The 24,217-nt window shown below is 32.8% G+C and overlaps 1 protein-coding gene across 3 annotated transcripts in view; it reads right to left on the minus strand.

Moving 5' to 3' along the window:
* spd-2 (centrosome assembly protein spindle defective 2) overlaps positions 1-24,217 on the minus strand; it is a 109,793-nt gene that overhangs the window by 35,235 nt on the left and 50,341 nt on the right. For all 3 annotated transcript variants that reach the window (XM_076514799.1, XM_076514801.1, XM_076514798.1), the window contains exons 13-20: positions 19,902-19,963; positions 16,486-16,686; positions 15,945-16,014; positions 13,743-15,074; positions 11,602-11,846; positions 5,539-5,817; positions 2,285-2,456; positions 1,111-1,232 (exon numbers count right to left, since the gene is read on the minus strand). In XM_076514799.1, coding sequence (XP_076370914.1) covers positions 1,111-1,232; positions 2,285-2,456; positions 5,539-5,817; positions 11,602-11,846; positions 13,743-15,074; positions 15,945-16,014; positions 16,486-16,686; positions 19,902-19,963 — 2,483 coding nt within the window. The remainder of the gene's footprint in view (positions 1-1,110; positions 1,233-2,284; positions 2,457-5,538; positions 5,818-11,601; positions 11,847-13,742; positions 15,075-15,944; positions 16,015-16,485; positions 16,687-19,901; positions 19,964-24,217) is intronic.

The raw sequence follows: 24,217 nt of genomic DNA on the forward strand, positions 1-24,217 counted from the left end.
TCACTTGGTAAAATTTTCTACTTCATCTCTTATTTTTTCTATCTTAACTCTTACGTGTAGTAAAATTACTTGTTGCTGAAGTTGGAAAATATGATAAAACAACAATTTTTCACTAGAATGACTTTAGTGTGTAACAGATAATCAACTGTTTATCTTAAGAGATTTAAGCATTTTAATATTTCATAACTGCTTTCATTTAATTACCTTTTTACTGTTCTCTGACTAATGTGACAAGCAGTAAATCACTGAATAGAGAAGCAAAGTAAACACATGGATTGTATTACACCACACACATCTGCCTGCTCATGTGATAATGAAATTAATTTTTGTCCAATTTACATTTTGTTCCCATAGCTAAGAAGTTTTTAACTTTGTACTTTAGCTATATCTATTACAGTATATCTCAATACATAAAAAAATAATACTACCATGTACCATCACTCATAGACCTATTTGTAGTCAATAATGCACTACATTAAAATTTTTTTAGCACTACTTTGGTTGTTCAGAATATAATTCATGTAGTTTTCAAATACACATTTTAAAACACAAACAGTAAAACAGATTGTCCCAAAACTACTAAAATTCATCTGGCTTTATAATTAGTCTATAAATAAGTTTAAAAATTTCAACATTAGACAATACACAAGTATTTGATTCACTGACAATGATTTTTATACATATATCAAACAAAAGCAGCTCTAAGCACATTTTGTTTTAGTTGTAAATTGAAACATGTGCAGGACATCTTCAAAGTGTTCCACAATGGCAGAATTTCCAATAGAAAATGTCATTTCAGAAAATAATTTTTGTTTTAATTCTATGATTTTACAGACCCTTATGAACCTGGTTCCCAATAAAATGAATGATGTCACAGTTTAGAGAACCAATGTATTTTCAAAACTGTAATCCATATCAGTAAAAACAGTTGTTTTATCAGACAAACTTAATCTTTACTTATATCAATTGCATTAAAGAGCTTTATCAAACACTTTCATCTGAAGAAGGAATAACCTATCAAACATTTAAATATAACTAGGAAAACTACGTAATACTTTATAAAAGTGTATAGGAATCTTCTCTCAGCAACATTAGTATATACAGCCTTACCTCAGAGGGGGTTTTAGTTATCAATCTGACTTTTCCAATAACAGCTGACCATTTGAGATAACCCAAAACTTCAGGTATAACTGTACTTTCTAGCATAGCTGTCACTGAAGCTGATATATTTTCTACAATATTAAGAAATATTTAATACAATATGGATCATATCAACACCCAAACATGTGAGTGCAAGATCAAAGAAAATTAGTGCAAGCTAGGAGTTAAATTTTAGTGATTTACATCATAAATTATGATGTATGTGCATACAGTATTATTTTTCACACAACACCTTACACCTCAGCCCTTTCTTTCTCTCTTAATTCACTATTTTATTTAAAATATGTTTTATTAGCTATTTTAGTAATAGTAAAAGCCAAATGAGTCTCATTTTGGCAGTTTTTTTTTTAATTTCATGGAAAACTACATAAGAGCTATCTGCACTTATCCCTAACTTACTAGTGATAGACTGGAAGGAAGGTAGCTATTCAACAATTAATTCATTAATTACAGTAACTATCACAGAAATCAACTTGCTTCATAAGAGTATTAGAAAAAATCTGGCTCTATATTTTAATGAAGAATGGATAATTAGTTGCATTACTCCTTATCAGCTATACGAGTCATTTATCAACAGAAAGAATTAGATACAGAATAATAACATTTCTCATTAAAAAAGTGTAATGAATAGCTACATATAGGATTTGTCTTTATGTCTGAAAACTAGAACATATTTAGAAAATAATTACAATAGAAATAATTCACCAATCCCCAAATAATACATGCTTACTCTGGAAATGATGTGTAATGCTGAAATACAATTTTCAATATTCTGCATTTCATTAAATTGTTACTGTATTACTAAACACTGTTACCAAAATTTCCTATTAGCAAATTAACCGTATCTGCAGAAATTGCACTGAACAGAATTTACTTTTACAAAATGTTTCATTACATGGAATAAAGTAACATACTGCAATGATAAAACAATGAATTTATGCTTATATTAATGGTTAAATAGATAAATAAAATTAAAGGTTACTAGAGAACATGACTAGGTTCAATTAGCTGTGTTGTTATTTTTAACAATAATGGTTAACTGAGGACTGAACAGTATACATCAAATTCAGATATCTATAAAAGAAGCATAAGGTATTAAACAAAGTATCGTAGCTTCACCTACCAACTAGGTTCCCATCATCCAAGAAACCAGCATTAAACACTAGTGGTACAACAAGTTCTGAAGCACAAGGTAAACGACACAAGAGTATTGTTGGAGAGACTAGCTGTGTTGACTTCTCCTTTGTTTCCAAATTTTGTACATCAAAACAAAAATCATGTTTTGACTTCATATCCTGTAAAATACAAGCAAGATATTACATTTTTACACCATTATATCATTTTTAAACTGAGCATTTTCTTTACCAATACATACTTTTTCACACAATTTAAGGTATCTTTCCCATGTGTATGCTATGTAGATTTGCATACAACTCACCAAGTTAACTCCTACATGATCTAATGTGAATTGTGCTACTGCATGATGGTGCATCTGCACTTGTGAATCTTCATTCTTTGATGAGGTAAAGAAAACAAAAATGCACCAGAAGAGGGCAGAATGAGTGAGAATGTGCATACAAAGGTAAGTATCTATCAGAAATACATTTTCAGGTAAAGGAAATCCTAACTTTCAAAACAACAGCACATCTCTTCACAAACACTTAAGATAGAATCTGATGATGAAGATGTGTGTGGGGGCATATGCAAAGATTTACCAAGATGAGCTTTCTTCAGAAAGTCTGTGGAGTGTGATACTCAATGAGAAAGGCCTTCATAGGGGTATACCTGTGGGAGATTACATCTTGCCTCTTACAGAGTATACTCTTCACCTAAAAGGAAAGGGAGGAAGAGGCAAGTGAGCATCATGTGTTGCAGAGATAGATGAAATAAGAACATGGCCATTTGAATGATTGTACACATGTTGAAAGCCAATATGTGTAGCAAGGTTGTGGTGCATTCAGATTTTACCTTGTGTACTCACCTCAACTCAAATTTTATTGGAAGAACACAGTAGCCTTGCTAAAAAGAATAGTATGAGTTGTGTATACCTCAACTCCACTGGAAAACAGCTGCAGGAGGAGGATACAAGTAGTTTAGCTACATAAGGGTGATGTATACCAAACTGACAGTGTTACCACTACCATCACTTCCTATCATATTAGCACCTTTTGTTCTACTTGATAAGGGTTCTTCATGGTCCACCACCTCAGCAACTAGAAACTAGTAAGTGAAAAGGGTATCCCATGTTCCAATCAATGATAAAAAGGGAGGATTCACACTGAGAAGATCCAACAAAAAGGTCCAGATTCCTATCTACCCTTCAGTTAGGAAAGATATTTTACTGGAAACAGTACAGTGGGTGACTCTGTAATCATATTTTGAAAAGCAAGCCAGCAAAAACCAAGGAAGTAAACATAACACCTCCTGGTCTTGGCTTTTTCTATGATAGTCCATAGAATAAATATTGTCTCAATGGGACAAAAGTCAGATGTATAGATATGCTACAATAACACCTCAAGTGGTTTTACAGAAAACTCCACTGCAGTGGGCATGTATGGACAGGTGATGGTACAAGTGTTTTCCATTATCCTTGCTCAATGTAGATTTTGGAAAACAAGTATATCCTGGGAGGTATTACCAGCCATTTGGTTGGATTCTATGAATGCAAAAGAGGATCTGGAAGATAAACAGTATGTCTTATTTTCACATCTGATCAATACAAAGCCATGGAAAAGAATGAAGATTTTTGAGTGGATATGCATATGAAGGTGTGCAACTCTTGTATTGTGGAGGGCTTTACTACATGATTATGCCATCATGCAAAACTGCGATTCGTATTAGATCATACGAGACGAGAAAGTGCCTGAGGACTTGTGAAATGCAAATTCCTGAAACAGATGCGTGGGAAAGGTAACTTAACTAAATGCAGAGATGTGGTGTTATCTCAGAATTTTATGAAAAAAGTATGAAATATATAAGAGTAATATAATGTACTTAGATAATTATGTTGCACAAAGTTCAGGTCCCAGTTGGCCAATCTCCCACTATCTATAACAGAATACTTTTTCTTGTAATTGCTCTGAATAGTGTGATCATCAACCTTTTACATAATTTTGTTACAATAAATAATGCTAATGGCAACAGAGTTTATTTTCATTCAAGACAAGAATATGGTAACAAGTAATATAATTTGATAAACAAACAGGAACTACCAGAGTTCATGTCTGTAAATGCCAATGATGCTAATACAAGTTTTTCAAGGTTTTGACCGTTTCCTGTTCAACACTGACTGGAGGTGAATTATGATGCCTGAGCATCTAAAACAGCATCACTCAAGTTGAAACCAAATGAGAATGCTGGTCAATCCATTTGCTTGAAATTATTTACTTTTTGAGGAAGATAGCAAACAGTTAAACATGTTGGGGAATGCATAACCACAGATCAAAGAAATGTATGAGCAACTGTACTTGTGTATGGTAAACTAATGGGAGTAAAACTGCATGCATTTATCATATCACATTGACAGTGATATGCTGTAGTGCACTGAGGTCAGTGTGACCACAAATGTACTGATCATTGCCCAGACTAGTATACCAACACTACCATATATTTATGAAATTTGGAATGGATCTAATCTTGACCACTTTCCTAATACATACCTATCTTACATCTGGCAGAAGTGTGCTTAAAAATAGACTGTTTTATAACAATAGGTTTAAGAATGCACACCACTGGCATGGAAGTCTCTTTATGACTTCTTGCATGTTAGCTTGCCATGCAACTGCTTTCATGAACTGTTGGTTTAAGAGCAAAATAACATCCTATTAACCATCCCCTTTGAAACAATTTTCTCTAATAATGTCTTGTGTTTGCACAGTTTCTAAGAAATTTTTTTCTATAGGTTATGTAATTGTCAAGATATCTTTGCTAAGGCACTGGCATATAAACTATTAATCAGTTTCACACACCTAAGAATTAAAAAAAAAAATCCTATAAATGTTCTGACATTAGGTCTGACAAGTAACCTGATATTTATTCTTCATTAAATTGAGCATGAACATTATATAATAACTATTTGTTTCTTTAAAAGTTAGAATCTAAAAACTCCAATTATTCATTAATCCTTAGTATGCGATACTAACACACTTCAGTGTAGTACCAATTACAAAGACAACTATCCCCTTTCGATTAATTGTTCTTAATTAATTTTCATTATTTTCTGATTTAAAAAAATGTATATAGCTTACTTCAAAACACTGCATAATAGTTATAAAATACACATCTTACAAACTGTCCAAAGGTACAAACATTAAAAATATATCTAGAAAAACACATACAAGTTTAAAATGAGGTGATAAAAAAATACACTTCTCTTACCCCAGAAATAATCAGTCGAACTGGAATGAAAGAGAGCCCTTGGTTTTTAACTACAAGTGATTTACTCAAGCTACAGTTTTCAGGCACATGCCTAACATTGCCAACATCTCCAAAAAACAGGTCAATTTTTGGCTTTTCTGATTTCACGGTAACGTTGATGTACAGTGGACATCCAAAAGAATGAAATGATGAAGCAGCTGTCATTTCTCTAAAATGGACACTAGCTGACACCATAATTTTTGCACAAAGGGTTCCAGGTTGCCTTGGTGTGTAGTTAATCTATAGAGCCCACAGAAAACACAAAATAGACATTTTAACTGATTTTTAAGAATATCATAACAAATATAATGAACAATATTTGCAGCATTGAAACTTAATAAATAATTGTGTATGTACAAACTATATGTATATAGCTTTGGTACTCTAAAGTTAAACCTAGCACAACCAAGTTACAAAAGCCATTTTGGTTTCTATTTTTAAGAAATGTTTCTAAAAACAACAAGTTGTTTCAGAAACAGGACAAAATAGTCATAAAAATTGCATTGGATAAAATTCAAGTAATAATAGAATCACACTTTACCTGTATTGTAACTTTAAAGGAATTACAAACATTATTTCCCAAAGTCAGGTTAATTATTATTAGAAAAACTATTTCTTTTTAATCATCAAATTACCAAGTTGCTTACACTGTTTACCATCAGTGGGGCTCATGTATTGCATCATGTTGAGTTATTTTATGTTTCCAGCTATTATAACACTCTGTGAAAAAATTTAACCAAAAGGGATAAAATTTCTCATCTTTTATAGGAAATTCTGGTAATAATAAAGAAAAGCATGGCATTTTTCCATGTTTTTACCATGACTCATGCTACAATGCCAAATCAATTTAGAGCATAGGCAGTTTAGAAACATTTAACCCTCTTGCTGTTAGATGGCCAAAACTTGTATATTTAAATTTTAATTAAACTACTTTTTATCATTGCATATAAATAAACTTGCCAGCAAAATATAATTTATAAATTACATTTTCATATATGTTTTAAGGTCTTAATTTTATAAGAATATATTTAAAAACATCTATTCTCCCAGGTATGAGAATTGTGACATTTATTTATATCTTCTCCCTTCTCTAATGTATTTACCAGTCTTCTCTGAAGCATGGAATACATTATTATTCATCATCATACACATATTATTAAGGCCTTTTATGTGCTTCACTCATTTGTTTATGGAATCATAAATCAGATAACCATGTCCCCTTGCCACACCTACCTGTCATATCTATTTCACAAATTGCAAATAGCTCCTTATGATCTTTCAGACTAAATTATTTACAACCAATAGAATGAAAACCAAAGAATGAAATGATGAAGCAGCTGTCATTTCTCTAAAATGGACACTAGCTCCTTCTGATCTTTCAGACTAAATTATTTACAACCAATAGAATGAAAACCAAAGTTTAACCTTTCAAGCTACATATTGTGACATTGTTTTGTGTGCAGATAATTTTTTCAGTTTACCTTTCTAATGGAATTGCATTAAAAAGCTTAATGCGGTATAGTTTTCACTGTATATCCCCCATTGTCAAATTTCTATATGTTTAAATTGTTTCTCCTAATCAAACACTTTTTTTTAAAATAAATACTATTCCACACTTTGTACAGTAATTACATTTTGTATTACCAACATTTCACTCTGTCACGAGAACTAAAATATCACAAAAATTGTATTGTGTGGCAAGGGTCAGGTTTGTGTAATGAAGAGGCCCAAGGTGTTGCTACTTGAAACCTAATGCAATAGGTGGAGTAAGTTCGAGTAGGGCACATTCTAAATATTTCCAAAGAGTACAATACATTGTCTTTTATAATTGTCAATACAAATTTTCAAGATTTACTTTTTTGATTTGTCAAAAATAAGGACAATTTTCAGAATTCAAATAAACAAGACAGTGATTACACACTAAGATTGCTATCAAGACCAATACCTACATTCTAGGCCAAGACCCACACAAAGACCACAAAAACTGACTTCCAAGATTCCATCTCTACAACTATCTATCTTCATTCTTTACTCTGGAGGTAACTAAACCACAGGTTTTAGCATTCTTAAGTTCATAAATTTACCACTGACCCACAAGGTGGTGGGGTGAAAGGACAATACATATAACATTAAAATTCTTTATTTAAATTGATTTTTGGCCTTAAATAACCAGAAGTTAATGACCTTTTAATTACTTAGTGGTTATTTAGGGTCTGAGGACACGCAGGGGTAGAAATATTTTAAATTTTCAGCAGAACACATGTTCTGCTGAACAGTGGAACTTGCCGGACATTTGAAATTTTAGCAGGACACCTCAAAATTGTCACAGGATATTACCGAAAACAAGAAATCAAGTAGAGACAATTATTATATAAAACAGAATCATTTTATTTATGGCACTGAGACATTATTTCAAAGCAAGTGGCAACAAGCCTTGTATCCATTAAAAATGACACATCAATCAAATTGGTAGATTTTGTCTTAAATTAAATCTTAAATTTTGCAAATTATTTTCCACTCATTATAGAATATACTTTTAAGCAAAATCTTTGGGCTGTGCATACACAGCTTTTGCCTCACTTATTTTTGAGGGGATGATGTATTTGTGTCCGATATGTTAGGAATATGACCACCGGTCACAATGTCTGGTGATAGATTGGAAAGTGCTGGTCAAACTTAATTTTTTAATGGACATGTCTGGCTTTAAATAGAAAATTTTGATCCCTGACACCCCATGCAAAATTCAGTGGTTGTACAAATCAGATAATCGGACCCACTTGCCACACCTTCCCATCACATCTGCTCTTTCACAAATAGCAAATAGCTCTCTCTGATTGTTCAGACTAAATTATCCACAATCAATAGAAAGGTGAAGCTTTAACTTATCATATGACATACACTGTTTTTAGTTTTGAAATTTTTTTTCTCATGGTATTCAGATTAAAAAGCTTTGAAAATTATTTTAACTCTTTTGCCACAAGGTCAGTTATATCAACCAACCTCGTAACCATATTGTACTCACTATATCTTCCATACCATAACTTGTAACACGTATGTTATCTTCATAACATTTGGAAGACTTTTAACAAATATTACAAGTTTTTTTGCAAAACAAGTTAACATTTTGTTAAACTGAAAATGTATTTCCAATAATACGTACCTTTGATGACAATATAGCTGTTCTTCGACATCAGGTTTGCCAATCTAAGCATTTATCTCACAAGCTTCAGTCTTTTATTCCCCACTTAAATGCTGTTAACAGTATCTAATTTGCAAATTTCTCTACCCTTGTCAGAATACCCTCTTATCCTGGCACTGTTCTTAGTTGAGAGGCAGGGCAAAAGAATGTCAGCAGAGGTAAATAGTATTGGAAATACATTTTCAGTTGAGGAAAATGTTAACTTTCAAAACATTACTTACCATTTGCTGACAACATGGCTAGAATTCCACACTGAGAAGATGGAAGAGCTGGTGTGGGCATGATCCATACAAAAAGTATCTGCACAGAACAGCAGTGTACCAAGATAAAAGTGGTAGACAAGTGAGGGAACTACACTACATTCAGAACATGTGTGCTCTTCAACCTGAAGCCTAGTTTCCGTATCAAGGGTGGATCAATACGAGCAATCATCATTATAGGTCAACTCCAACCAGATTGAGATTCCACAACTCAGTGTTGGAATTAAGGGGTCTTGATCCCTATATATCTATATCTGGAATTGTGAAGAGGATCTAGAATCTGTATTCAACTAAGGGTCTAGGATGGGACCACTTTACACTTGGAATTATGAGACAGTAGACCTTGAATATATGAAAACAACACTGATCAAAGAAGAAGGCCATTCATACAGCAACCAAATTGCATTGTGTTAAATCTGAATCATAATTATGAGTAGGCTCTCATGGAGGCTGGTGTCACTCCTATTGACATCTGGGTAAAACATACAGAGACCAAGTTGGAGGGCCCCCAATTTCACTCTCTTCTCCAAGAGTGGAAGAACACACTAACACTTTGGATAAAAAGCCTATATCTATCACCCAAGTGATGTGAAACTGGATGTAGTAAAGATTCCCTAGCTCCACTAGCAGAATCTTGGGGGTAATGTGAACTGGGAGTCCCAAGGAACACTGTTTTGTAAACAGTGCAACAGGTGAACCATGTTCCCAAATTTTTAAAAGCAAAACAACTCCAATTTATTCAATCTAAATTTTGGCAGGGACAGACAAAATCCCTTTAGCTTTACACACTATAGTCCACCAAGTGGCAGTTTATGATAATACTATCTGGTGAGCACCTAGGATGTCTTAAGAATGACCTCATTTATACAGAACTTGTTATTACCAGTAGTAAAAATAAAGTTTGCCAGTGTGAAACTGGATCAAGAGAAGCACATCTGCCTGGGCCAGTGCAAGATCAGGATAATTGTAGGTCCTAGGAACCTTCTGTTTGAAGGTCCTACCAGCTATACCAGTCAAACCAAAAGTTAGATAAATTATAGATATATAATTTATAAATTCTAGTTCAAAACTTCATAGGCTCTAAGGCACTGTACTGTAGTGCCTAATATATAATCTGGCCCTGGTCTGGGTAACACATCACAAAGCAGGATCTAGTAAAATTTAGATGAAGGGACCCAAGAAAATGTAGATAACTGTGACAAAAGTGACCCCTTTTTCTTATAATCCAGTAGATGCTGTTAAAACCAGCCATAGGGTAGGGAAAAACACCCAAAAGAAAACTGCCTAAGTGTGTAAAGAACATGGATTTCCTCAGTGATAATTCTAGGGTAAATCACTCAATATAGAAAATAATCTGACACACTGATGTTAAGTTCAAAAAAGAATGCCAACTGAAAGGATTCATGAAATAAAGAAGCTACCCTGATGAGATTAGATTTGTCATTAGTGATCAAACAAGATACAATCTTTACTCTCTGTCCTGCATGTTTTCACTCTTAAAAATTGGGTATAAAGTAAAATCATATTTTTTTGATTTTTTTGAACTTGCAATGGTTAAATGTGCCAAATTGAATGTAATACATCTGTTTGTTTATTGAATTTTGTGAAAAGATACACGAGGGATATCTATATTAGCCATCCATAATTTAGCAGTGTAAGACTAGAGAAAAGGCAGTTAGTCAATTCCTACCCACTGCCAACTCTTGAACTCCTTTTTTACCAATGAATCGTGGAATTGATTCCCACATTATACTGCCCCATAGCTGAAAGTTTGAGCATGTTTGGCACGATGGGGACTCAAACCTGTGATCCTCAAATTACGAATCGAATGCCCTGACCACGTGGCCATACCAGGTTGGGTGTAATATGAAAATAAAAAACAAATAAATTACAGTTAAACAAACTTGAAAAAAAAAATTACATATTTAAAACTGTGATGAAGATGATAATGAAAACTGCCAAATGGTATGGAACAAATGATTTGTTGATCTCAAACTACAAAAGGTGAGTGACATTTTAAATTATTAATGGCAAGTGAAAAATTGTAAACTTAAACCAAACACATTGCTTATATTCCACCAATATACCTACTTCATTTGTTTTGCTCTTCTAACGGTACTGATGAGTTGTAAATTTGGCATAATTAGCCTGTTGCAACAGAAACATTGAACCAAAGAATAGGTTAAGCCTCTGTATAATCTTTGCACAACTAAAATTCAGATTTTGGTGAGGAAAAGAAACTAGCTACTTTATTGTAGGTTTCATCACAACTCAAGTTCTACCAAGAAATGATAATGGTAAGAACCATCTTGTGACACACAATATTTCATTATTTCAGAACAAAAGATGCAAAAATTTCTTATTTTCCATACACATTCAATCCCAGTCTCGAACCTGAAGGAAATAACGACCTTTGAAAGATCAAACTGTTTTTCATTTACTTCTTCATGTAACAGAATATATATTAAAATATTTGTAATCCATGTGCAACACAATTAACAGTAAATATTAACAATGAAAACATTCAAGGTCTTAATTTCTACCAATATCAATTAACAAAATCACCTCAATTTCTCGAGTCATTCCACATTCAATCTCAACATGCTGAGGAAGTGAAAGGAATGATCCATGGAAATCATTCACTGTTAACCCATCCACTGTGACAGATTCAGTCTTGAATGCATACAACACATTGCACTGGGTTGGATTGTGGAGTGGTATTTTAATGGGTGCAGTGTCTCCAACACACACAATCCCTGGATAGCTAATTTCACTTGGAGCTTGAACAACTGAACATTGCTTGTTAGATGCTGGAAATACATGGACAGAAATACTAAATCATTACATTCCCCAGCAAGAAAAAGTTGTAACATTTATAGTCAGGGTAAAGCCTTGAAAAAACAAGCCTACTCCTAATTAATATTATAGATATTGTAAATCTAATAAAAAAAAATACCTTAGGTGTGAAAAAATAGCGAGGCCAAAAATGACTGAGGATATGACTTAAAGAAATTAAATCAAAATTAGTAGCCAACCTGATAGCTACACTTATAAAATTCATAAAATTTCACTGCAAATATTCATTCATTAGTTTTGTTCAACTTGGGGAAAGATAGTGGGTAAAACAAAATATGCAGCTTAGCTAACTAATAAGAATTTTGCATCAAATATTCATACATCAATGCTGTAAGTTTAGTGACCAGTTTGCCTCCCAATTTTAATTTAATTTTTTTCAGTTGCACACTATCTTTTTTTTGGCCATACTTTTTTCTTACATTTAGTGTTTTTGATTAGCTATCAATGCCTTTTGTCAATACATGCCAACAAACCACAGCAAGTGAGAAAGTAGCACTCAATAATAAACAACATTAGCTTTAGAATTGCAGCCCTGTTATTTGGAACAATCTATATTTTACAGAACAAACCAGATTCCTTAAAATAGATGTTGATAATATTGTTTTAGAGAGGAAAAACTAATAACTTCTTTTATAGAAGTGCTATGGAAATTAGATTAATGATTTCTTGTAGTCACCCACATGCACTCACAGTGCAGCCATATCAAGCATCATTAATTATGCTAATTGCTTAAGCTAATATTATGTGATGTTAAACACTTTAATTTGAAGAAGTTCATAAAATTTAGCAAATTTGAGTTTAAAAGTAATGAATAATGGATAACATCCTCCCATATGATTCTGTTGAAAGAATGAGCTAGTAACTAGTAATCAAGCTGACTTGGCCTAAACCAATACTTGCATACTTGCACAAACCTTCATCCCACAGTTTTGATGCTCTAAATAAGGCACCTTTAATTCAAATTTATAAAACTAAAAATAGTCCACTTTTACATGAAGCTGCAGTAAACATTTTAGATAAATAGCTCACAACTTTCTGTTTTGGCATGCAAAAAATTCTGGTCCAAATTGTACAATTTTGGTTAAATAACTTTGAACATGTGGCTTATATTTAGGCCAAATTTAATACTTATTTGCAGATTATACAGACTTATTAGTGTATTAATTTGAAAAAAAATCCATGAAAGTATATTTTTCTATCAAAAAATTTTTTGTACCTTTGATGTGAAAGAAAAAAAAAGGGAGAGAAATTCAATGAAAAGTGGAGATGTTATATCTGATGAATTTCTTAATGGATTGCCTTGAAATTTGGTATGTGAAGTAAGCATATCCATTAAAAGTGTGCACTGGTTTGGATTACCACAGTCCAAGTTACAGACTGTGAAATACTTCTGTTTATAACATCACAGGCTGTTTTGGTCACATGACACTACTGCATGTCTTGATAAATAAGTAGCTATGTTATAACAGAAGATATCCAAAAGATGAAAGAAACTAACTGTATTAGTGAAGATAATTAACCTTACTGTGTACAGAATCATTTAAAATTTCTACTAAAGGTGTAGATATTGGTCTACCATCTGAACTTTATTGGCAACACCAATGTACAAGCCTTAGGCTTGCACAAGCTTGTATCTAAGTTTCAGTAATAAATAACAGAATTCTATACATCTTTAGCAACATATGGGAGTTTGATATCCTGGACCAGTTTTAATACTTACATGTTGACAAAGACTGTTTACATTATCATTTAAAGCAAAATACTTATGAAAGTTATGCTTAAACATTTAACATGCAGTACTCCATAAATACTTCCTGGAAACCACACCCCATGATCAGAATTCAACCTACCTTGATATATAAGTGAAGGTACAGTTGAATAAGGGGAAATCATCACTGACTGGGTGGAGCCAGGAAAGAAAGGTGTACCAACAGTCATTCCAAATGGAGTATTGAGATCTACCCCTTGGTGGAACTTTGACCAATTGTCTATAGTAGGGGGAACAGATGGATGGAAACTGGTTGGCACACCAAGAGTCTGAAGACCAGGAAGAGGATAATTGGTTGTATAAGAGCTAGGATAGAATGTTGGCTGAGGGTCAACTTTACAGTGAACATTAATGCTGACTGGTACAGTTGAAGGGTTGATGGAGGTACCTTGTGAGAGTTGTGTTGCTGATTGTGTATTAGTTGAATTATTTACTTTGTTTGAATCTACCAACTGAACAATGGGTAGTTGTAATGCAGTAGGGAGAGGAAGCCGAACAGTGTTATCAAAACTACTGAGTACTTGTTGGCCATAACATGTTGAAGTATTCGTATTAGAACTGATAGTTGTGGAAACTGAAGTAATACTGTTTTCATCTTTGGCCTTATATCGAGTGATTATAGCATCAGTAGTAACAACAGTGACATCTGATGTACTTGTATCTTTAGTATTTCCTAAAACTTCATTTACAAATGAATTTGGCTTCAATGTGTGACTATCTTCACCATTTTTATCACTTGTTGTAGATAAAGTTGATTCCTTTTGTCTTTTAAACTTTTGCCATTCCTTCAAATCCTTCTGCTGATCTTTCATTATTTCTGGTGCAAACAAATGTGAGTTTATATTTCCCTTCAAGGTTAAATCATGTTCAACACCAAACTTGCAGATTTTATTGAGCAGACTGTCATCAGATTTATCTTCGTGTTTCTTCTGAAATGTGCTTTCAATATTCTGCGTTTTATTAATAGCTTTCTGAAGACTGAATCTATGCTGCTTAATTTCATTTGCAGAGTAGGTATTAAGGCTTAAAACCTCTGGTAGTTGATCATATACTCCCTTTGATGATGGTTCATTAAGAGTTTTCTTGTGCTCACCAACTGGTGTGTCTTCCCTAATTGTTGGTAGTCCATTATTTGGAGTTTTATTTCTGTCTTTGACCTTTTTTTTTGTTACTGCTCTAGCCTTTGACTTCTCAAGTACTTTGCTAGCAAATACAAAAGGGTCTTCACTAAGAGATGCATCACTTAAAAGTTTGGAGATGGAGCTACAACTAAACATAGTAGAATCACTGCTGTCCTGGGTAGAATCTGACAAAACAGTACATGAAGATGTCCTGCCAAGAGCAGAGTCTTCAGAGGATCCACGAAAAATCCCCTTTGGGATCACACTGTTCCATGCAAGTCTAGCTGATGACCCTAAAAGAATAATAAACAATGCATATAGAATAAATATATTATAGGGCATATTCGTGTAAATATCAAGTGCATGTTAAATGACCTTATAGCACCAAATTTATTATTTTTCTTTAATTGACAGCTTTCTCATGAACATTCTAATAAAAAACAAACCATGAATGAAAGTTTTAAAAAAATTACATTTAATTTTCTAAGTGAAATCAAATAAGTGCAGCTTAGCAACTTGACATGAGATTCATTGTTTGCACTGTCTGGTATAATAAATAGCTAATGCTGTAGTAGACAGAGGGTGAAAGTAAGACTCAGTAAATAAAACTAATTGGAATATCTGATAGTTTGGCTGTAAAAATAAACAGCATTACAACATGCAGTTCATTTTTTTTCCCCATCAAAGTTGGTTAAAAGGAGTGAGTCTTTATGAAATGTTACAGTATATAAACTAACAGATAACATTTAGCAAACAAAGGAAATTCATTTAGAAGTTTCTATACGTACTGCAAATGAAATCTGAAAACTGCAAGATGAAAAAAGGTATTTTTACATTGTACCAAGACTAGTCAATTTCAGCCAGCTATTTCATTAAAATAGTCAATCAAATATCATGTGTACCAAAACATGTAATATTTACAAAAAGCTTGCCAAATGTTGTAAAATACATTTAATGCATTACAAGTTACGATGTGTAGGTTTTCATGACAACCCAGTGGTTGCATTGTCAGTCAAAATGATGATTACCATACACAATCACAGATACTATTTTGACAAATATATAAATTTTTTATACTGATATATTTCTGTTCTACTCCAATTATATTATATCCATTGCAAAAAATATTTGACAGTCTTTACTAATGTGGTCAAATATTATACCTTTATTTTCAGAAATTGTTAACTGATCTGTTGTAGAATCTATCTTCTTTTTATTAATTCCAAATTCTGGCTGCAAAAAGAAAAAAAGGAAAATTATATAAAATCCAAACTTAACATTTGTTAAAAGTAACAAGAAAGAATATTTTTAAACAAGTAAAATCTGAATAAGAAAAAAACTGTTGCAGGAATGTTGTTCTTGAGCTATATTTAAAACCAAAAAACATTCAATATATTTATAATTTAATATTATTGTGCATCCTGATGTCAGCAAAGTATTAGCCAATTATATTTTGAACAATAAATTGTTAGAAACTTATGTATTGAGTTAAGATGCTTTTTTAAAATTTATTATTAATGACTTTAATGAACAAAACTAGTTAGAATTTAATGCAAGTAAATATTTGAGTGAATCATCTGCAAAAAAAAAGTTTTAGTTATTAATTTTATTTTAGCTTTTTCTACTAACTAATCTACAGATAAAATTGCACCATTTTAATATTAGAAAATATTTAATTTACATAAAAGTTGCTATAAAACTCACTCTCACACCCAGTTCACTACCATTTAAGTAACCCAATTCTTCTGTTTTAGCTCCAATAAACTGGCCAATGGACACTCGGCTGGATGATTTGCCACTATCCACTTCAGAATACCATGAAGGTCTGGATATATCATGCAAAGCAGCTAAAGTTAAGTTACTACTCATCAAACTGACAGCATATGTATCTGGAATGGTCTCACCCTAGTTTAAAAAAAAAACAACAACACACCAAACAATGCATTTATTTCTTGTCCTAAAAACATGTTAATGTTGTTTGTTTTTTTTACAGAAAATACAAAATGCTACAACTTTTTTTTTTTTTATTATTATTAAGAGGCAAACTGGTAATAACAAAGTAAAGCTAAGTGGGAAAAAAGATGAAGCCGAAAAATACAACCATGATAACTCTACAATAAAAATCAGCATCCTAACAAACTTACTTTTAAATCTTGTAAACTCAACCTCCAAACTGCCTTCATTAACCTAACAAATTTAATATCCCTGAATAATGTTCTTTGCATGTGATGGACACCATCTCAACTTCTCTGGTACATATACCTTAATTCCAAACTTCAAATACCTTATTTCTCATAGTATTCTTCCAGTCTTACCTTCCTCTTTCAAGTTAGCTCAATCATCCAATATTTTGGTAATAGCAGTTTTTCTACTTTTCCCTGTCAACTCTCCACATTCAATTCCAACCTAACTGCTGCCAATGTTTTACAATTTTGTCACTCTGTTTCTCAATTTTCCCACCTAACAATACATCACCTTCTCACAGTAATTTTTCCAGGTACTTCTTTTAATTCTTCTAATGAATGCAACCCAAATCACATTCCCACCAACATTTAGTTTCCACAACTAAATGCATTCATTACTCTTATCTTCCAAACTACCCCAAACCAACATCACTGAAACCACTGTATGCTCTACAGGAGAATCTTTGCTAGTCAACTAGCCCACTTCTCCTGTTCAGCTTCCTTCATTAAAAAAATACCTTACTCCATCTTCAACTAACTGCAACTCTACTAAAGACTTTCAATTTATATTTTATGCTTCATCATAGTGTTATACAAGTGAAGCAGATATCAACTTCATCTTTCTTTATAAAATAATTTTAGCAACACTCTCACCAATCACCTGAAAACACCCATGTGAATCCCTTAACTACAGTAGAAAACTCAACATAGAAAGCTTAGAGAAATGCACTAGGTAATTAACATGTCAAGTCACTACTGCATAACATACAGAATAGAAACATACCCTCATCTCTTATACTAAAAGCACTCATTACAATAGGTTCTCAAAACCAAAGTTTCTGCAACAAACAGCACCAGATTTTTGAAAATACCTCTTTAGAACTAAAAAATGTTACTAAGAGCTTCTGTCAAAATTGTGTTAATATCACAGAAAAGGAAATGTCTTACTATTTTTAACTCTATTTTCTTTCTACAAATTCATGAATTTCAAAAGAGGATGGACTCATTCCTCCTTAAGTCTCATGCTATAAAGTCAGTTAAATTGACTGACCTTGCAACTATTTTGTACTTGTTATAGTTTCTATACTATAACAATTTCTAATACACCTGGTGTTGCTTTACAAAATTTGGTAGACTTTTAATAAACATTACAATTTTTTGTAAACAAAAAATCAATTTTTTTTAATGAAGTATTTTTCCCGACAGATTTATTGGTGAATACCTATAGTATTTCTATATACTAGTCCAAGTGCTAAGCAAATTTAACATCAAGATTAAAAACACTATCCCAAAAATCTCAATGTGTAATCCCTTACACCAGCCTAAATTTCAAACATTTTATTTTCAGTAAAACTTTATAAAACCAAAAAAAATCAACTTTTTTTTAATGAAGTATTTTTTCCTGAAGATTTGTCTGTGAATGCATATGGTATTTTTATATATTAGTCCAAATGCTAAGCAATTTTCAAATCAAGATTAAAAAACAAACAAACCTCAGCATTTATTTGTTATCCTTTAAATCACTTAAGTAAATTTCAAACATTTTCTTCCCAGTAATACTACATTTTGTTATTTTCTCTACCATAACTTTACACAGTTTGTCAGTTTGACTTACCTCATAACCACCAAATAAGTCGAATTTACCTCGGATGACTTAAACAAATATGATTGCACATTACAATTTTATCTTAACTCTCTTTGAACTCATAACAGTATGCATTTATTTTTACTTATAATGGCATGAGTAGTAATTAGATAAGGTTCAAATGGCAATAAAACAATGACATTTAAGTTGTAAATCACTTGGTGAATATGCAGCTCATGTTATTTTATCAAATTACATTATGCACTAGTATAGTAATATTAATGGTGATACTGCATTAATTTTTTTTTTCGAAATTTATAATACACTAAAGAACAATGATAATTTGCAAAAAGCAGACTGTCTCATAACTATTACAATTTTTCTGGCTTTTCAACAATATAATAAGAGCCTTTGGGAATTCAGCTAATCTTACTGATGTGGTTCCCATGAGAATTAAGCTTGAATTGAAAGAGAAATGAAAACAATGTAACATAATAAGTCATTTCACTTGTTATAAATAATTAATAACAAGGTGCATGCACTAACAAAATTTACCCAATTCACATGTCCTGTTAACTGTTTATATACTAGTGATGTGTTTTTTATGCATTTAGAATGATGAATAAGAATCACATCTAAATTGGTCTAGAGAAACCTACATCCAGTGGCTGACATTTTGAAACATAACAAAATGTGACTTGATTCACTTACATAAAACTACATATGATGTTTTGTGAAAAATCTGTACACGATGAAGGAAAATGAATATCATTTTTGGATTCAGCATACAGGTATTTCTTGCCCAATTTTATGAAGCTGCATTTAGTACTATCAGTTATAGTACATATAATTTCATCATTATATGGTTATGAACATGTTGTGAAACAGTTAAACCATATCACATGAAACAATATTTTATACTTCAACTAAATCTTGCTGATTCTCTTTTTTTATTTTAAGGATGGATGTTTTTTCAATCAAAACAATATATTTAGTTCATTATACACAAAATGTGGTTAATACATCATCCATTGTATGCCATGCAAGTCTCCTTTTCATGAAGTTGCATGTATATAGTCACATCTGTTTTTCTTGTTATTAATTGCACAAAATGTAAATGTGATAGTAGCTATAATTACATAAATAATTAATTCAGAATATTATCATCAAATAGAGGAAACACAACCCAACAGAATTTTTGCATATAGTTGTGGTTTTTGTTAATGTAGAGAGAGACTTTGCCAAACTTACACCAAGTTCTCAACACTGCTTTAATTGGAATAAATGTTGTAGGAAATTACTTAGTAAATGTTTTTTGGATGTCTCAAATTATCAGAAGATATTAAACTTACCTCAAAAATATGTTCTTTTTTGAAATCTTCTTCATCTTTGTTTAACAGGTTTAAAGCTTCATCTTCAATCAGACAGTGATAATTAAGTAAACAAAAAATCATTATTACATATCTTTTTCTATTCATATACTCTTAACTTCAAAATTGTAGCCATTACTACAATTTCGTTTCTCACGTAAATTAGTGAAAATCTGGTTAAAATTTGATTAAAAATTATTAACTATCTACTAATTACAACTTAAGGAACAATGACTAGAGACAGTTTGCTTTAAACACAACTTAATATTAGAAATTATGAAAAAATATTGCAACAAGTATTTTACTCCATAACCAAAGATAGCTATTATTAGAAAACAGAAAACATGAGATTGATTATATAACTGATTTTTATCACAAAAAAAACAAACTATTATAATCAACAACTTGAATGTTGAAAAACTTGATACATAATAAAAGTTACTACAACAAAAACTCATTTCTGTAATCTACACACTATATTTATTATAACCAACGTAATTTAACAGTAAAATTACTGTTAGTTATTTTGTTTTCAAGACAAAGACAAACAATACCAGATAATCAAGTATTTGGAGAAAATTATATGGAGAAAATATCTCAACAGAAACAAAATAAAACAGCCTTTTCCCTTTAGCTTATGTAGTTTTTTCATAGAACTACAGAAAACACATTGGAAAATAATATATATATTTATATATACACACACCTGTCATTACATAGTTGAATACACACATCAAAAGCACTTAAAACAAAAGGAAAGGAAGCTTGAGGTCTATAAATTGTTTTTCTTTCATACAAGTAACGACTGAAAGTTAACCAGGTATTTGGTTTCTTTAAATATTTTTTCATTTACTATTCAATTGCACAAACCTTTTATAAATAAAAAGCCACTGAAATGTTAACAAATCTCAAATATAAATCCAATATCTCCATTCTAACTTTCCCTCTACATATGTATAAATTATTTTAGAGGAATATGTAAATAGGCTCTATATGTTCATTTCAAACAATATCAAATACTAAAGGTTATTCATTTAATGAAGGAATTTTTTTTCAATTTTTTTTTTTTTCCCCTCTCTGGTATATTTTATGTTTCAGTAGTCTGAAAGAGCTAGAAATCACTTTCCTGGGAATATGTTTGTGAGAATGATAGATCTTGTCAATGTTTCTGTTAAAATATAAAAGTTGAAGTAGTTGTATTAACCTAAAATAATTTTAACAAACCTAACAAACTGCCAAAGGCTGAATTAATTCTAGCAATTTAATAACACCCATAATTTAAAACAAAAGAATTATTTTCATTCACTTGTTTTTACTCTTTACTTTTATATCACTAACAGTAAGAATCTAGAACATAATTGATTGATTCATTGATTTAGTGTTTTACGGCACAAAGCAGCTAGGCTATCTGCACCAAGCGTCCGATAAAAAGGTAAAAATAAATTAAATGTAGTAAAATACAGAAAAGGAAATGAAGGTAAAACAAAACATCATTGAAAAACAGAAAAAAGCATAAAATCAATCTTGACACCTAGCTTACAATGTCAAGAGAGAAAGCAGAGTAAAAGAAGTTGTAAAATACTTATTCTAGCAAAATGGTAATGATCATAACCCGCCAGGAAGACTAACACGTAAGTATAAAAACCACCATCAGTCACCTGACGTTGGCCTTTCCAGTCCTGGTTCCAGGTTATGTTTCATAGCAGCCATTATCAAAATGTAAAATAATAGAAGTTTTAAAAGACATATAGCAAAATCGTAATAATGAGTAGCCAAATGTCCAGTAAAAAGGTAAAAGTAAATGAAATGTAGTAAAATTTGTAAAAGTAAACGAAGGTAAAAACAAAACAGCAATTAAAAACAGAAAATTCCATAAAACTGATGTTGACATCCAGTCTATAAAGTTGTAAAGGACTTCCTGTAGCAGAATGGTAATGATCATAATCCGCCAGGAAGACTAACAGGCAAGTACCAGAACCACCGTCAGTCACCTGAAGTTGGTCTTTCTAGTCCTGGTTCTGGGTTATGTGTCATTATGGCCAGTAGCAAAGGGTAAAGTAATAAAAGTTTAAAAGACATGCAGCAAAATTGGAATAACAACTCACAAGGACAACTATCGGGTAGTTCAAACAGCAGTGTTAGTCACCTGAAGTTGACCTTTCCAGTCCTGGTGTCGAGTTATTTAATGTTCTGGCCATTTCACAACGTCAAATTGAACTAGAGAGAAAGAAACTGTAAAAAGGGAACCACAATTAAAAAGGTGTAATGAATAAATATCCAACACTTAAATGAGATTAAAAAGATTAATGGCCATTAAAAAACACCGAACCGCAGCAAACCATAGCAGAGCCCACTGAATTACATGATTTGGAACCATCTGTATAAATGGGAACGGAATGATTGTTTGAAAGATGTTCAGTAAATAAATGACGGTACTTCCAATCTGGAGTATCTGCCTTTTTCACATGACTGAAAGAAAGGTCACATTTGGGGGCTGTAATAAGCCATGGCAGGATGGGCTGACCTGTGCTATTGCTCCGTTTGGTCTTCGCATCCAGCCCCAATTGGATGAATTGGGTCTGTCCTTGGATAACATTGCAGATTCCAGATCGTCTGTTCTGAAAAAGTACAGCCCACCGAGGAAGGAAAACATCCCCAGGTGGGATGCTTTGGTAAGGAATGAAGTTTTGAAGAATATAGTAAAGATAGTTGCAAACAGCAAAGGTGCAGAGAAGGTTCATGAGATTCAACGTATAAGCTTTGAACTGGAGAAATGCAGAAAGCTGCAGCGCAGAGTCGAAGTCCTTGGTGATGAATGGGGTCCAGCATCTTTAAGGCCGAGGGTCTGGCAGAGCCATAAACCATTGATCAATAGTCGAGTTTTGATCGAATAAGAGCATGATATACCTTTAACATAGAACAACGATCTGCTCCCCAATTGGTAGTAGAGAGGACACGGAGGATGTTCAGTGCTCTTGTGCATTTGACCCGTAGCTGCTTTAAGTGTGGTATAAAGGTCAGCTTACGGTCAAAGATAAGCCCCAAGAACTTTGTCTCAGGGACCACTGGTAGCGAAACTTCACCGATACGAAGTTCAGGATCAGGGTGAATACCCCATTGGCGGAAAAAGTGCATGTAAACGGTTTTAGAGAGAGAGAAATTAAAACCGTTTGCCATAGTCCACTTCAGTACATGATTGAGGACAGTTTGTAGTTGCCGCTCAATATATCTCATGTTCGACGACTGACACGAGATGTGAAAGTCGTCGACATAGAGCCCGTTTGCAACAGTGAGAGGGAGTTGTTCAGTGATGGCATTTATCTTTATACTGAAAAGTGTGACACTCAAAACACAGCCCTGAGGGACCTCAAGTTCCTGTAGAAAAGAACGGGAAAGTGTCGAACCCACACGAACTTGGAATCTCCTGTCCATTTAAAATGTTTTTAATAAACATGGGAAAATGGCCACGTAACCCATATGTATGGAGGTCTTGCAAAACGCCACACCTCCATGTTGTGTCATAAGCCTTCTCAATGTCAAAGAATATTGATACAGGATGTTGTCATTTGAGAAAGGCTTCTCTGATTGACATTTCAAGTTGAATTAGGTGGTCTGTGGTAGAGTGCTGTCGTCGGAACCCCCACTGGGTGGGCGAGAAGAGGTTGTTTGATTCGAGGAATCAAACAAGACGAGCATTAACCATCCTCTCTAAGGTCTTACAGAGACAGCTCGTCAAAGCAATTGAACGGTAGTTTGAAGAAATCTTGGGATCTTTCCCTGGCTTAGAGAAAGGTAAAGCATCTGGAGAAACATTCTCCTGCTAGATCCAGTTAAAGACAATTAAAAGGACATCAAGAGAAGCAGGAGATAGATGGTGCAGCATGTTATAGTGTACATCATCAGGTCCAACAGATGTACTGCCAGACTGATGAAGGGCCATTTTCAGTTCCACCAGTGTAAAGGGATAATTATAGTCAAAGAGACAGTCAGTTCAAAAGAAAAGAGGTGAACGCTCTGCCCAAGTCTTGATGGCCAAGAAGGTGGAGGAACAAGCAGAAGTGCTAGATACCTGGCAAAAGCTTTCACCTAGAGTATCAGCAATGCTCTGGACATCAGCCACCTCCTGACCATCAGAGAGTAAGATCAAGAGGGGAACAGAATTGTTGTGCCCACTAACCTTTTGAATCCTATCCCATATAACCTTGGAACTGATGGTAGAAGATATGCTAGTTGTGAACTTAATCCAAGATTCCTTCTGGCTTTGACGTCTTACCCACCTAGCATGTGCACGGGCCCGT

The sequence above is a fragment of the Tachypleus tridentatus genome, chromosome 7, assembly GCF_004210375.1.
Source record: "Tachypleus tridentatus isolate NWPU-2018 chromosome 7, ASM421037v1, whole genome shotgun sequence".
In the NCBI taxonomy this organism is placed as follows: Eukaryota; Metazoa; Arthropoda; class Merostomata; order Xiphosura; family Limulidae; genus Tachypleus; species Tachypleus tridentatus.